At 43.6% G+C, this 16,702-nt stretch overlaps 1 protein-coding gene across 4 annotated transcripts in view; it reads right to left on the bottom strand.

Moving 5' to 3' along the window:
* The window catches only part of HYDIN (HYDIN axonemal central pair apparatus protein), a 138,071-nt gene extending 128,506 nt beyond the window's left edge, over positions 1 to 9,565 (bottom strand). For 2 of the 4 annotated variants that reach the window (XM_082232582.1, XM_082232585.1), the window contains exons 1-4: positions 9,422 to 9,565; positions 5,902 to 6,044; positions 4,100 to 4,225; positions 2,810 to 2,929 (exon numbers count right to left, since the gene is read on the bottom strand). In XM_082232582.1, the coding sequence (XP_082088708.1) occupies positions 2,810 to 2,929; positions 4,100 to 4,225; positions 5,902 to 6,021 (366 nt within the window). In that variant the 5' untranslated portion in view covers positions 6,022 to 6,044; positions 9,422 to 9,565. Of the gene's footprint in view, positions 1 to 2,809; positions 2,930 to 4,099; positions 4,226 to 5,901; positions 6,045 to 7,572; positions 7,660 to 9,421 lie in introns of all 4 variants that reach the window. The other 2 variants (XM_082232583.1, XM_082232584.1) reach the window with 2 other exon arrangements.
* Between the last annotated feature and the right edge of the window lie 7,137 nt (positions 9,566 to 16,702).

Raw genomic sequence — 16,702 nt, 5'->3', positions numbered from 1 at the left:
AGCAGCAGTCTCCCAAAAGCCAGGAAAAACACCAGAGCCAGATGGGAAAGGAAGGACCGCCATTTGTATTCAACCTTATATGTAGCAGCGGGAAGTGTGTGTATTTATTTTCAACACTTGTCTGTTTGCAAGCATTAATAAGATTTAATTACACTGCAGCCTGATTCACCACAACTCGGCTTTAGAATGATTTCATCCTACTGAAACCAATAGGGCTAAATAAATTCACGCCCAAATATATCACCTGAACTGAGGTGTGAATGAAAGAAACTTGCAAAATTATCTCCCCTAGGCTCTTTGGTATTGTGAAAAAACATCATCTCTCTTAGTCTTATTTCCAATATTCTTCTATTACTAACATTCAGTGTTGTGCCCTCTGGACATAGACACTGTGCTCTTCAGTTGAGGCTGCAGATAAAAACCCTGTCATAATAAAATTACCCAAGATGTATTAGCAAAACCACATTGCATCCACTTTGGGCTTCTGCATCAGTGATCTCCCTATTAGCTATTCTCCCAGTAAAGTATTCATTTGTCTCCAAATCATATTTCCTTATATTTGGGGCTGCACATGTTTGCATTGCTATTATGCTGCTGCATTTCTAAACTTTTCACCATCTTCCTGCAGTATTTAATCACAAAACTGTAGGGCTTTGATTACTTTTCACACTTCCTTGTTTGTTCATGCTGCCCTTCTGTTCATTCCTAGCACATTTATTGCAAAGTATCAAGGAAAACATTCAGACCTTCAATATGCTCCTTTAGTATGTTTTCGGCTTCATCTCCATCAATGTAACTTTCCTGGTGACAATTCCCCCTGGATTCCTCTTTTAGCAAGTGTTCCCCCACCCCACCCCCCAGACCTTTCCAGTTTCCTGTAAACTATTTTTGTGGGCCAAGAGAGATGCAGCAAAGAAAGTCAGGGTCAGGTGGGGTGGAGCTGGTAAACTGTCAAAGCCAATCATGGACAAGCACTACACTGCCCCACATGGAATTCCACAAGTTGCCAAATTTAGAAGTTTGGGGGTAGAGAGACAGGCAACCCAAGAAGGCATACAGTGTGGATATGCGTTATCTGTGCAGTGTAATGCTCCTCTAAGCAGCATTTGATTAATTAAAACTGGCTCCGTTCTCAGCCCAAAGAAAATGGGGAATTCATTGGGTCCTGCCCATGACATGGACCAATGGCAGGAGGAAGCTCTCAGCGTGGTGGTGTCCCACATTCTCCATGCAGGATTGGAAGAAAGAAAAGCATCATTATGGTGGCACTAAGGGGGAAAGACAGTCAGCAGCCACCGACAAGACAACAACTGATACAACCCCATATTCTAAATGAGATGTAAATGTTTTTGGCCTATCAGGTTTTTCCTCCTTTCATTGACACAGCACAGCTTGAAAACCTTACTTCAAGAAAGCAGCTTCCAAGAAAGCAAAGACTGAAACTGAAGTGCCCTCCCAGGACTAGGTGAAATGCCCCACCAGCTCACATTTGGGAACAATTTCAGAACAGAGGCAAAGCGTTTATTTCAGAATGGGTGGATGTGTTTTTCAACCAGTCCATAAACATGCCACATGACATTATAATTAAATGCCAAATTATTCAACACATTATTCCTTTCCTTAGCAAAGTTAGAAATGACAGCAAATTTAACACTGATTGAACACTAGAACAAATATGTAAGTCATACTTTTGCTAATTTGGGGCAAACTCTGCACAAACAACCACTAAAGGGCCAGCTGTTCCTTTCAACAGCAGCTTAAAGCCAAGTGCTGGAAGGAAACTAGCTAAATGGATGCTGGCAGCTGAGGGGCAGGGAAGCCATTTCTGACAGTTGGAGGCAATCTATTACTTGATGGACAAAGCATAAGGGATGCAGTGTGCATGTAATCTGATCATGATTGCTCAGTTAAGCAAAGAGTACACAGGCTGCAGGCAGCAGCACAGGACTTTTGGTGAAAACACAGTCCTGAAGGAGCCATGAAGGAGCCTTTGAGCCATGAAGGGAAAAAATGGCCAGTTGAGAAGCTGTGGGCTACTCTACTTCCAGTGTTCAACAAGCTCCATTTATTTATCACATCTATATCCTTCCTTCTGTGGTGGAACTCACAGCAGCATTCCTAGGAATCCCAGGCACCGAGCAGACTTCAGTTTCATGACTATGCCATCTCAGAATGGTCATAATCAATAAGAAAGATCAAGCAAGCCTTGTACAGTATATATTTGTGAGAATGAGATCTGAAAAGATTATGACATTCAGAGGGAGCACAAGAAAACAAATCTTCACTAAGGAATCTGGTTGCCCTTTTGGAAAGGACTTACATCATTTAACTTCACAACATTTAATAAAAATACAGGTGTATCCTGCCTTTAAATCCTTTGCATTTAAAGAAAAAGCAGCTCTGTAGATAAATATATCATTTCCACCGACAGTTTGTTTACTTTGGTTCTTGTTAAGACCCATAGATCACAGATATGTGAATTGTGAGCCCAGTTGCAGTAAGCCTGGAGTAAGCCTGCAGTAAGCATAGGAAACAATAAATGACATTGCAACCTTTTTTGGTATCAAAATGGCCACCACTTTTATTGAAACCTCAGTAAAGCCTCACCAGGCCATCCTCTCAGTCCTTAGATCAACTAGATAGCAAACAATGATGGCTAAAGAGGAAGTTAAAATGGGACATAGGCACTGAAACGTTTGCCAGGAGAGTTATTTCACTGGGAAGAAGAGAAAGAATGTTCTAGCCATCGTGCTTTCTCTCCCTGCATCCCACCTCAAAACTACTTTACAGTTTCACTGACATGTCATACCTTGTCATTGTTCCTCAGAATTAGTGGCACTTCATACATCTCACAAGGGGCATAATTCTGGAAAATCACTTCTGACGGGAATGGTTGAAACAGAGACTGGTCCAGATCAACAGAAGAGAACTGAAGAAGACACAAAGGGATGCATGTAAATACTGCCTGGCAGTTGCAGGACTGGGAAGCAGGACAGGCCAGCACCACTCAGAGTGGAGCCATCCTGCTCCAAAGGAAAGGTACAACTTCAGGCATTCAGGAAAGTGTATCATGCCATTCTAGTAGTATTCCAACAGACCTATTACATGGGTTAGTTAGTCCTGTTTTCTCTGGTTATGCCTCAGTGCTGTTGTGTACCACTATTTCCTGCTTAGCCTTCATAGGTTCGTCTCTTCCAGGCTGTTTAACCAGGCAACATATCATCAGTCTGCTGCTGCTGGCAAATTACCAACTTCAGAACCAAAGCCCACACATGTTCACTCAGCAGCAAGTTACCCTGTGTTCAATACTATAATAATAATAATAGTAATAGTGATAGTGATAATAATAATAATAATAATAATAATAATAATAATAATAATAATATAATTATACCCTGCCCAGCTGGCTCTGGGCAGCTCCCAACAGAACACCAAAAACAGAATAAAACTTCAAACATTAAAAACTTCCCTAAACAGGGCTGCCTTCAGAGGAAAGTGTGCATAGGATTGCACACTTTCATGATTCAGCTCTAGGACTTATGGGAGTAAATGGTAATAATTACCTTAAATAAACAGTAATTGGAGATATACATTGGACAGTAATTTAAGAAACTAGCCCATAATATTTATCCTAGGCCACAACAAGCATAGTTTGTTGTGGCTGCCTCTCTTAATGAAAGCACATAAAGGCATTCCATGGGTCTCTTTCAGCATCATGTCAGAGACATGAGAAAAAAGAACTACCAGTCTTGTTGATGGTAGTGAATAGGAAGGTTGTGGCAATTATTTGGAAGGAGCAAGCACAACTGAGATTAAATCAAACGTACAAGAATGTGTGGACTACCAGTTTTTAACATATAGCGTTAGAAATAGATAACAAAGGCACTGGACATCCATAGCAAACTTTGGTCAGACATTTTTGGATGATGGCACTAGAACCCTCTTGGGACTGCAAATCTACAGGCTGAACAACTAGATCAGCATTCCTCAACTTGGTGCCCCCAGATGTTTGAGCCTGCAACTCCCATCAGCCAGCAAGTATATAATTATGTTAATGTGCTATGTCATAAATAAATAGGGGTGAATGTGGAAGAGATACCTTCTGGTGTGAGGTTTCGCTCATGTCCAGAAGCTGCACAATTCGAGGCCTGCGCACCTCATGGGTGTTTGCCAGCATCTGCTCCGTCGTCAGAGTCATTGCTTTCAGGAAGGCAGATGGAGTCAACTGCAGTTGAAAACAAAGACCACATAAATGCCTGAGTTAAGAAAGGCTTTCCTTGTTAAGCACTTCCGATTAATATGTGTTCACTGCTGAATCCGAGACCTCCATTAATTTTCCTGCTGAAACATTTAAAATTCAGGATGCAGGACTTCCATTCTACCTATCTTAAACGAACTCTTACTGGAAATGGCACCTGCTTGCAAGATTTTCAGATGTCCGCATGATTTCTCTCTTATGCTGAACAAAGTCAGCAGTTAAGGCACAAAGTAATTAAATCCCATTGCTATTTTAGAGAGAGATTGTGGGATTTTGGTAGGGCTAATTTCTCTAGATGCTTAAAGGGCGAGGGACACAATAAAATACTTCGGCTCATGTACAGAATGACAAATAAACCGGCTGAGAGTTGCAGCCGGGGACAGGGTGGGAATGTTTGAAAAGCATAAGCTCGTTTTCCACTTTGTGTCTCACAAACTAATAAGGAAAGTGGGACAGCAATTATATAATAATAATTTATCAAATTGTGTGCATCTTTGTCTGTGATTACCCCAAAACTGCGGAACTCCCTTCCTATTGACTTCTGCCATGCCTCATTAGTACAACTGGTTTTGACATGTGTTGATAACCTTGTCTTCTTGCTCCTATGTAGGGAGCAAAAGAACAAGCAAAGGGAACCAGCGGAAGCTCTCTTCCTCAAACTTTGGAGGGGAAAACTTATAGACTTAACAACACACACACAATCCGTCATATACTGGTGAATCATTGTCTCTCTCCGCCTCAATGAGTCTCCTTCTGGTCTTCAGTACACACTAAGGGGTATTTTAATCAGTGACAGGTTTTTCTGTTTTTAGAACATAAAGCCTAAACATCACCAAAAACAGGAGTGGACAGGTGTCCAGATTGCAGGATCTGCTGTTCTTATTCTACTAGAACCCTGAGATCTACCAGCCTGGTGCAAACGTCATAGTCTTAGAAAGAAACAATTTTGAGCCCAGGAATTAATTTTGAACACTAGAAGTAAACTGAGCCCACAGTTGTTATGCACAGAAATGCACTCCTGGTCACCACAGGCTTTATTTCTGCAGTCTAATTTGGGGGGCAGGGGGTGGGAAGATACATTTTTTTTCTCTCCTAGCACTAAACAGCTGGAAGTTAGAAGTCCTCCTTGCCAATCTACTGCAAACTCACCCAGAAGATGCTCATCTACTTTCTGTCCATCCTGATCTAAAATGGACATTGTATTTAAAATGCACTGTCTTTTGCTTACTGTCTCACATTAAGGGTTTATTCAGACTTACTTTTTGTCCTGCTCTTTCCCAGCATGGTGCGCACTTTAAAGCTCCATGTTCAAGAACTTCCCCACCCCCTGAGCTTTCTGTGCAAGAGCCCAGTCTTAAAAGCCGAAGCACAACAAATGGCAATGTGGATTTTCCACGGATTGCCATTTGCTCCAATTCAGCTTTAAAGAGCAGTTTTTTGAGGGGAAAGCTCCAGAGAGAAAAAGGGGGGTGTCTGAACACGGTGCTTTAAAGTGTTCACCATGCCTGGAAAGCATAGAGGAAAGGTAAATGTGGATAAGCTCTAAGGCATGACAAACTAAAAGGTGTTCAGGAGTCATTATCACAAAGGCAGATTCAATGACTTGGCCAGGTATTAGATCAGCTGAGCGCAAGCAAACATACTGGGGCATGCTTCTTTTCTTCTTTGACCAGTTTTGGGATGTGAGGTACCACCACCTTGCTTTGAAATTCTTCTGAGAACTTGTGGGGACCCAAGGATTTCTGGACTCGGTCTGTTAGCATCTTTGATTAATCTGTCAGAACCTCTGGAATAAGAACAACAACAAACTTGGTTTAAACAGTGAGGAAAAAAGTCTCCTGGAATTCACAATTCTGCTTGAGTTTCAGTCCTATCACTGAACTGAGAATGGCAGCCAATTATTTCCCTTCAAAAATATATCAATATGAAACTCAAAGTGAAAATTAGTAGAGAAGCAGTCTCAAGATCTGATATTCTCATTTACATGGATTTTTGTTTCTCTGTATTCCAATAACAAGAGAATTGTCAGCCTTCCAATACCCAGTTATCACTCCCTTTTTTGTGTGATGTGTAACGGGTGCCTTGAGCCCCCCTTTCCAATTAGCAGATGACACGGTGTGGCTGCATCTCTCACTCCAGCTAAGTCGCTGCTGCATACTGAGATAGAGAGAGGAGACCACAAGGTTGGTGCTGTGCAAATGTGCTAGTAGGAGTGTCAGAACGGTTCTACCAGCACATTAGCATCACACTGACCTTGTCGTCACTGCTCCCATCTCCCTCTTCATCCTGGTATGCAGTGGCGACTTCACTGGAGGGAGGCCAGATGAACCCGCCCAGTCCCACCTTGCTATCTGCTAATGGCCAGGACTATTTATTTGGATCAGAACAGAACCTGGTTGTTTGAAGATGCAGCAGACAATGCACCACCCTTGCAGGTTTCTATCTGAATGTAGGAGCATCTTACTTGAAAGGGCTCATGGGCTCTTAACTGAGCACTTAATGGCAAGGAAGGCTTACTGGAAAGGTCTTGTGGACCTCTCCTTAGCTGGACTGTAATTTCCTGCCACAATTCATAGGAGTTACAGTTTTCTAGGCCTCCCAATTCAATGAATAAACCAAAAAGCCTAGAAAACAAGTTCACTGCACCCAAGCAGGAACTAAGTACATCCTCAAGGTTGTTCAAAAAGATGCTTGTTGGAACAGGGAGCGGGGAGGCTTGAAACGGAGTGATCTCTGGTTTTTTTAAGCTTTCTCCTAGAAAGCTGGGGGGGGGGGAGCAATTCAAGGCAAGCTGGGGAAGCTCACTCATCATCATTACTATTGGTGCACTGAATCAACATGCCAAACTCCTGAGAAATATTCTGCCTGGAAGTATCTGTACAGTAATCTGCTACAAAAAACTGGCTTCCATAAGTTATTTGCTGCCCTTGTACAGATAATGTAACCAATTTCATATCAATGGCCAATATATAAGAATCTACTGTCCTGTCTTCATACCCCCCCCTACAAATTATCAAACACAGACTGGAAATACTTTACACTATGTAAAAAATTGCTTATTATTCACTGCATAATCTTAAATATTATATTTCTGGAAGCACAGATTCCAAAGCACACTTGCAAGTTACAGTGTGGGGAGGCCCCTTTAAAGACAACTACTGGTAAATGGAGCCCTGGAGCAGAATCCAGTTGAAGCTGGCATGGTTTCAAGTGAATTCAGAGCAGGACTGGGAAGTCCTGAGTTCACATCCACCTTAAGCTATGAAGCTCACTAAGTGACCTTGGGCCAATCATCATCTCTCAGCTTAACCAACCTGATAGGGTTGTTGTAAGGACAGGGAGGAGAGAGTAGAGAACTGTGTAGGCCGCTCTAAGCTCATTTCAGGAAGGATGGGATATAACTACATAATAAAAAATACATAGGAAAAGAAATGCTATTTTTAGTGAGTAGGCTCATTTGGGAGGAAGGCATATGGTTATCTATGGCAGCTGACAATTTAAAAGGCAAACAGCAAGCTTCTTACCTGCCTGCTTTTGACACTTTCTCTTTCCTGTCAGTAAGAACTGAAACACTGTGATCTATCTGAGGGTTCTATAGGAACCTGAAAGCATAGCAGATGGCATTTCAAAAAGGCATTGGTAGCAATATTCCACTGTAGCACCTTTGCCTCCTGCTATATGCAATAATACAGATGTTCAACTGCGTGTGACCCTGAAATGTGCATCCCAGCTCCAACAGATCTCTCCTTTCATGTTCTGCTTCCATTTCAAATCTTTCAACATGAAGGTATCAGTGCTTACATCTCCTCTGTCCCCTGCCTCTTTATATGGTAGAAGGCTCAGAAATGAGACACAGGGAGGTAGGGTGGAGATAAATGAACTCCAACCTAGAGGCACTTAAGAAGCTATAAGAAGACCTGCCTCCTTCATGGCCTGAGTGAGATCCAGCTACACAGCCCTGCTCCCTTGCGTGCCTCAGGGCTGTTGCACAATAGATAAGGAGCAAAAGTGCAGCAGAGAGGAGGAGGCAGGCAGAACACTTAGCACCAGAGGGACACCACATAATTTTTGCTCCTGATATTAAACCTGGATATGATTCATTCTGGGAAACTTCTGTAAGCTGCTTTGAAAGTCTCTTGTAACATATACATAAGAACATAAGAGCCTGCTGGATGAGCTAATGGTCCATCCAGTCCAGCATTCTGTTCTCACAGTTGCCTGTGAAGCTTGCAAGTAGGACCTGAGCACAAGAGTCCTTTCCCCATCTGTGGTTTCCAGCAACTGGTCTTCAGAAGCATTAATGCCTCTGACCATGGAGGCAGAGCATCACCATCATGGCTAGTAGCCATTCATAGCCCCATGTTGAGTCCCATGTTGGGCAAGTTTCCAGCATTGCAGGGGGTTGGACTAGATGACCCTAGAGCCCCTTCCAACTCTAAATTCTACGATTCTATGATTCTTAAGCCATCCAAGTTGGTGGCCATCACTGCCTCCTGTGGAAGGGAGTTCCATAGTTCAACTATGCACTGTGTGAGGCTAAAGAGCAGTCTACAGGTATTCTTAATAAATAATAGCTTATAGCCTTGTGCTTTCAAATCCAGAATAACTCCCTATAACAACCTGTCTGGATTCAAAAGTGTGCTAGCACCTTAGTGAGCAATTGGTTTCTCATAGGAACATAGGAAGCTGCCTTATACCAAGTCAAACCGTTGGGTCTATCTAGCTCTGCAATCTCTACTTACTGGCAGCCATGGCTCTGCAGGGTTTCAGGCACGGGCCATTCCTAGCCCTACCTGCAGATGCTGTGGGGATGTAGGATCTACTGCATGCAAAGCACACACTCTAGTGATGCCACCCATCTTTCCGAGGCAGCTGCCTCCTCCATCACTACTTCCTAAAGCCCAGTAGGCCACCCCTCACTGTGGCCCTTCCCTGTAACACTGAGGCTTTTCATCCCTGCTCCACGCACGCATTCAAAGGCTGAGCCTAATCAACCCTCTCCCCACACCACAAGTTCCTTGAGTGCAAATGCCAGGTACCAGTCCAAGCAAGGACATGAGCAAGGAGGTCTCCAAGGACGTTGAACAGGTGCCCCAGGGCCCAGCAGCCCATCCTCAGCCATTCCAGACCAAGAGAGCAGACAAAGGCTGGCTGAGCACTTACTTGCCTGGTCCTCCTGCTACTGCTGCTATGACTGCTGCTGCTGCCTCCAGAGCAGCTCCACAACTTCTAGGCCTTCTTTCTCCCTGCCGGCCTGTGGCTGTTACTCTGGTTCCCATAGCAACAGGGCCTTCCCTCTGTCAGGGCGCATACACAGAAGGCTGCAGGCCTTCCAGCGCCATGGCAACTGCTGGCTGGCAGGCAAGCCTTAGCCATTAGCCCCAGGGAGTGAGAGGAGGAAGACTAGAAGCGCCTTAAAGCAACACTGGACTGGCTGGGGCTTCTAATTTCTTTTTGAACTGTTATTTGTTGTTCTTGCTCCGACAAGGACACCAGTATTGATTGGGGAAGTTGGGCCACAGCAAGCCTGTAAAGACACTGTGATTTCCCTGCTCTCTGCACCAATCCAGCATAGTGTGCTACAAGGGTGACCTCGCCAGTTTTGGCAGTGGCTAAAAGAAAAGAACAAAAAATAAAATAAAATAAAAATACATTGTACTGGTGAGGATGCAAACTAATTCCCCCTTCCACAACCCACCTCAGTGCTGGTGTACTGGTGTACTGCAGCACCAGCAGGTATCTATAGGTGAAAGACATTTCTGACAAAGGTGATGATGAGTCCAATATGCCAAAAACACAAGTTTTTGCTGGATTAGGAGCAGCCTGTGAGCAAAACCTTCTGGAGGCCAACACAGTTTGCCATTGTCTCAACTGTAATGGCCAGTCAAACTCTCTGTTCTAGTCCTCTCTAGAGGCTTTCACATCAAATTTCCCATTACCCAATAGGGTCCTATAAAGGTAGATTGTGGGTTTTGGATAGTGTATTGAGGCCATCAGAGCCTCTAATAAGGCTGTCAGATCCTTTCAGAGACACTTGGAACCTGTGGGGCATAAAGAGAAACAAAGAAGCACCACAACTGAAATTACTGTCATTTTGCTACAGGAAGGAGGTTGAACCGATCTTCTCTATAATGCAATATTCAGGAATTCACAGGCCTGTGCAGAGCTTGTCTTAGGCCTGAGAAGATCCATAATAGAGAAGATCCATTTTGGGGTACCAAATTTTGATCTTGCACAGGGCACCATATTATGAAAGATTACCAAACTCCACCCCTGCCAAATGACTCAAGCTAATCTCCAAAGCAATGGGGAGGAGGGGCTACACATATGCAGCCCAACAACATCATAGTACCCTCCACAATAGGAGGGTCCCTGAGAAGGTGTTCTCAGTTTTCATACAAGGCAATGGGGGCTTCAGATTGTGTTGTAAAAATGTAATATGGCTTATAACCATTCTACCAAAAGGTGCTTTCAGAACACCAAATAATTTACCAACAATATAAAGACGACAATGTCTGTACACCGACAAAAAAAATAATCTGCAGAAGGCAATAAATGTACGTACTTTATGAGACAGAGACAGAGAAAGTGCATGCACGCCTAGACAATCTTGGCAGAAGGAACGAATAACTTCTCAACACTACCACACTTCATTTGTGGTTTTGGTTCAGTAGCAGACAAGCAAGTTGACCTCTTCCTTATCTGACTGGAGTAGCATTAGCAGCATACTATTAATTCCATGGTAAAAATCTCACACTGAGCACAGTGATTTAAAAAACGGTGTTCGAATGAAAAAGTAAAGAGATCAAGGTGAGAAGATTTTAGTCTAGCAGCATCAAGGATAACATTTTCAACTTTTGGGAAAACATAGGAGCCAACAATGTTTTCTGTGTCTCAGGAGAGAGAAAGAGAGAGGTGGGGACTTGGGTGTCACTCATCTAGCTCAGTATAGTCTACACTGACTGGCAGCAGCTCGCTAGGCTTTCAGACAAAGGTCCTGTTAGCCCTACATGGAGATACCAGGGATTGAACCTGGGACTTTTTGCATGCAAAAGATGCTCTACTCTTGCAATGTTCATTGACTGCATTATTAAGATTACTAGTAGCAGCAGCAGCAACAACAACAACAGTAGTAATGGGGGATAAAATGACACTTTTGAGTCTCAGGAATGACATAGGTCCTTCGAGCTTAACTTGAATTTTTCACCAGGCTTAAGGTTCTTGCTCCAGTGTATTGGTTTTCCACTCCTTCCTATTTGCAAATGTTGTTAAGGTGATGGTTTACAAACACGGTTTCAGGTTCTCCAGTCTGGAGCATTTCTGTGTGGCACAAGGGATATGCAATCTGCTCCCAGGAAATGATATTACATAGTAGGTCACTGACAGAGTTCACAGTAAGCATTTTAGAGTTACACGAGCAAGAACATTGTCTTTGTGCACCCTGTTTAGTCAGATCAAGCTTCCTGGATCACAATATGAACTGTGGGCTAAATGCAGGAGTGCCATTACCCCTGCATGTCAGGCTGCTGGTCTTTATGTCACTGGTCAGCTCTGGAAGTAATGTTGCCAAGGTCAAAATGTCTCCTAGGTCAACTGCTCCTACTGAGATCAATGTATGGAAAAGCTTTTGGGTATTGCAGTGGTAATTATACCAGCTTAAGTTATGCTGAACAGGTTATATGTGAAAGCATTATCTGATGAATGTTTCAGGATATACTGTCTATCACAGCTAGCCACATAGAACTTTGCCCCTGTCTGTATCATTTGTACATTGCGCATTTGACCTGCCATCCTGTTTTGCACTGAATTTTTTGGGAAATTGGTACAGATATGGCACAACACATAACAATGGTTACAGCTGCTCTTTGGTCTACTTCTTGAGCCCATAGTTGTGGCCAACACTGTCACTAAAGAATGTACATGTTCACAGCTTTGAGATTACACCATGCAACAAAATGAAAGCACAAAATATATAATAAAACAAAAAGTTGGATGGCAGAGTGTATTCTCAGACTCAGCTCCCACCTAGCATGATAGAAACCATTCTGGAGCTGTCAAGCAACCTTTTAGAGCAAAACTGTGTTTGCCCCAGGCTGTCTAAAATAATCTTTGTTTCGTGAAACCAAACCTTACCAGCTAGTGACCCAAATCCACATGCTTTTCTCAAAGAGTGAATGTCTTTGCTAATAAAATATGAACAAAAATGCATTGTTAAGTGCTTCCCAACTTATCCGAGCAGTGAGAATTCCAGGGCAGCACTAAAGGCTTTCATTTCCTTTGGATGAGAGGACATAGGAGACTTAAGAGATGGTATACAATGCTATTTCTACTCAGAGTAGACCAGCTGAAGTTAATGGACATCAGTAGCTTAGGTTCCTTAATTTCAGTGGGGCTGCTCTGAATAGACTTAGTTAAACACTCCCATGTCTTTGTAATATTTATTTTATGGAAAAATATACATGTATACAGCAGAGCATAGTGAAGTAAAACGAGTACTACAGCAGACAGCCCTATGGCTAATCCTTCTTCATGTTTCCAATGCAACAGTGTGGACTCCCATAGACTTCTCCCATTGCCCACTTACATATGCACAGTCAGAGCAGGTCCACAATAACTCACGGACACTTGGCTGCACTTTCAGCATGTTTAAAGAAAATGTTCCCTAACTCGTTTTGGATTATAAAAGGAAATGTGTTTGGGAAAAATTAACAAAGACCAGTTTAGTTCCCGGATAGCAAATGGACAGTTTATAGCCTTTTCAATTGTTTACTTCTGGATTTTTAATCTTTCCAGGGGAGAAAAAAGAGCGGTCTTTCATTTTGGGTGTAGCCTGACTCCCTTCTTGAGCCATCTCTCTGCCTGGCAAGCACCAGTGGGAACTTGCTCTCCCAGCTCTAGACAAACGAGGGCTGATCAGGGGACTGAGGAGCAGGTGTCCTGACCTCTGGGTGTAATGCAGGCAGGTGGAACCTTCTGCCACCATGATTCAATGGAGCAGCTCCTTCCTGGAGCTTGTGATCCTGGTGTTTTCACTGTAAAACAGACCAGTGAACTGAAGAGACCACTTTGAGAGCCAGTGCAGTACAGTGGTTAGAGTGTCCAACTAGGACCTGGGAGAATAGGGTTCAAATCCCCACTTAACCATGAATGCCTGTGAGTGACCTTGGGCCAGGATCTCTCAGCCTAACCTACTTCACAGGATTGTTGTGAGGATAAAATGGAGGAGAGAAGTGTGCACCCCACCTCAAGCTTGTTGGAGAAGAGATGGAATATAAATGTAATACTATAATGATGATGGTAATAATGTTAAAAGGCCTCACTTCTTCCTTTAGATCATCGCTGCCCTGTCAGAAAGGCACTGAACTGGAAAGAGTGAAATATTTATATCCATGCAGCCATATCATTCCCTTAATAATTAATATAGACATTCAGCTGCTTGCAAAGGCCTCCCTCCTTTCCCCCTCTTCCTAGCTGTCATTTGAAGCTCTCAGAGCAAAGAATGCACCTGTCTATCTTTCTGGCTTCAGGCAATACTGTATCTGAGAGCCAAAACAGAGGAGAGGCGAAATGCAGGGATGGGTTTCATGTGGTTCCTTCCCCACTTTAAGAATAGTGTCTTGCAGGAGGAGGCGGACTCTAGCTTATGGCAAGTGGTTTAATACTTTCCTCCTGTGCATCTGTCCCACCAAAAATCATCACCGCTCGCCATCCCTGCTATCAGCCTGAGAAGAGAAGCTTGCACTGTCATCTGTAGGAGGGAGTTTCTGAGTCCCTTTCCCTCAGGACCCTTTCCTCTACCCCAGCTCTAGGAAAAAATATAAACAAAGAGGAAAGTTTTATGTCCTTAAAACCCATAACTTTCTTCTTCTTTTTTGGCAGAACCTTGGGAACTAGCATTAGAACACAAACATGTAGCTGAGCCATACTATTTTAGCACAATGGGGGAAGTTTTAGTGACAGCTCTATTCTGAGATGGGCCATTTGGCCTAATCATGAAATCTGCTCCATCTCTGATACTGAGAGGTTAGTTCCAGCTCCCTGATGACTCTGAGCATACATTTCAAAAGGTCTGCCCAACTGAGGCCAGTTGATCCACTGTTTTGAAGGGCTCAGCTGGAAGATATTTATTCAGGGACTGTATAGTAAATAGCTGTCCATTCAAAGTTAACTTCAGACATAAAAATCCCAGACACTCTAGGTGGCACCACTAAGCTACATCAGACCTAGTCCCTCCTGTATCCCCCCCCCCACAACAAACAACTCCATCGAAGTGTGCCACACAGAGACACTTAGTGCTACCTGTACAGCCTGAGTGGCTATTCAGTGTTCACCCCAGGAGACAGAGAGCTTTTTCTTTCCACCCCTGAGCACTCTAGAACCATTCAGTGTTCCTTTAATCTTTAATTAACCATTTATGTCTGACAAACATTTTCTTTTTGAACCTGCCTTCTTTTCCCTCTGGTATCCATGGCAATGCACTTTCCCTCCAGATGAGAGCAGTTGTCAGAGCAGGTGATGGAAAAGAAAGAAGGAAGATCTTGCTTAGGGTCTGGATTTTTTGTAGATGGAAGGAAATGCCAGAAAGCGGATTTTGCAAACAGTCCAAACGTTAATTGGCACTGCAGGAAACCTCTATGGAAACCCACTCTCTTGTCCTGAAATGGGACCATCTTCTAGGTGGGGCTTTAAAAAGAGAGAACAGTTCTGTGAAGCACATTAGCTGGACATTAGCCATACAACAGAAGGATCAAAAACTTGAGGAAGAGGATCTTGCGCCCAGTATTTGCAGGTGAGGTGGTGTGGGTGGGGCACTGTTGCTCTCCCAGATTCCCAACACAAAGGGCCCCTGACACTTACCAAAGGGGGAAGGGAAGGGGAAAGGTGCAGAGAGTATGATGCAGTGTGGCGCAAGATGGTGGGAGCGTCTGATTGGCTCCATCACCACATGCAGCACTGTGCCATACTCTCTGCATCTCACTCACTCGCTCGCTCCCCTCTCCCTTGTGCTAAGTGCTAGCGCCCTCTTGTGTTGGGAAGCCAAGAGAGCAACAGTGCCCCATTTGTGCCACCTAACAGGCCGCTACTGCATATACCATCTGCCAATGGGACGTTATTCTCTCCCTCTACAGCTACACTGGTAATGCTATCCAGTGTAGCTTCTATTGCCTCTATTGCCTTTTTCGCCCCTTTGCACCCCATCTAAAATTCACCCCACCTTTGTTAATAAAAATCTGGTTTCTCTTTATTCCTATCTGCCACCTACAAAGAGAACCTGTGTTTCCCCCTAAGGATGGAGGCAGAGCTGAGTAATAGTTACAAAGTACCACTAACATCTAGCTTTTGCTGTAAGAAAGGTAGCCTGCACCTGAGGAGGGAAGCCCTATTTCGGCCTTGTGAGGGAAGAATGGAACATCCCTTCTAGTAATTTGGCAAGGCATGTTAACACAAGCAGTGTGTGTGTGTGTGTGTGTGTGTGTGAGAGAGAGAGAGAGAGAGAGAGAGAGAGAGAGAGAGAGAGAGAGAGAGAAGCTGTAATACTTACCAAATCCATGAATCGCTGTCTCCTTTTCCTGTAAATCTTTGCCATCTTCCCCAATCACTTATAAATTCAAAGTTAAACAAAGAAACACCAGACTTTTTCTGGGAGTATTAAGATGGGAGATATGCTAAAAGTCACTCACTCCTTTATTTGCTCATGTCCCCATAACCCAGAAGATAGGCTCATGCCCCCAGCCACCTGGAAAGCAGGAGGAAAATGCACTATTGAAGCCATCTCTCCCAATATTTGTGGTGCTTCCAGGTGGTTGCCAGTGGATTCAATCACTTACAGGCAAATTCAGATTGTCAGTTAAAGTTGGTTTGGTGTTCTTCCACAAACAACCCATCCCCCCCCCCCACAAAATACTTTTTGCAATAAGCAGAGTGACAGGGAAATGCACTGCAAAGTTGTGAGATAACAATTGCTTGAAGCAACACCATATAACCTCCCGGCAAACAAATCAGAATTGATGTTCAACAGTTGAGGTCATCCTCACAAATTTTGTGCAAACAAATCAGGATAAATTCTCAGTAAGCAGGTCTGTGTGAGCGACCTTAGAACAAATTCTTCTGCATGGCATCATTTAAAAACATTAACAAAGGCAAGATTTTTAGTCTTTGTTTTTATTTGAACACCCATCCTCTTGCAGTTGCCAGGAATAATAGTTTCTTCTTCACATAAATGATCATCTGCCCTTTCCAGGAAACGGACATTCCTCCAAGCTTGGGTTACTGCAGTGCACTCCATGGGGGACAGCCCCTTGAACTGACCTGGTAGCCACAGCTAGGACAGAATGCAGCAGCAGGAACATGGCTGTGGAGGCTGAAAGGGGACGGCATCTCACACCTGTGCTGCATTGGTGCTGTTCATCTGTGCTCTGGTGATGCATGTATTCTGGATTGTTT

This window comes from Podarcis vaucheri (assembly GCF_965113315.1).
Source record: "Podarcis vaucheri genome assembly, chromosome: 7".
Lineage (NCBI taxonomy): Eukaryota > Metazoa > Chordata > Lepidosauria > Squamata > Lacertidae > Podarcis > Podarcis vaucheri.
Note: the sequence above shows the minus strand (reverse complement) of the source record. Positions and strands in the feature narration are given on the sequence as shown.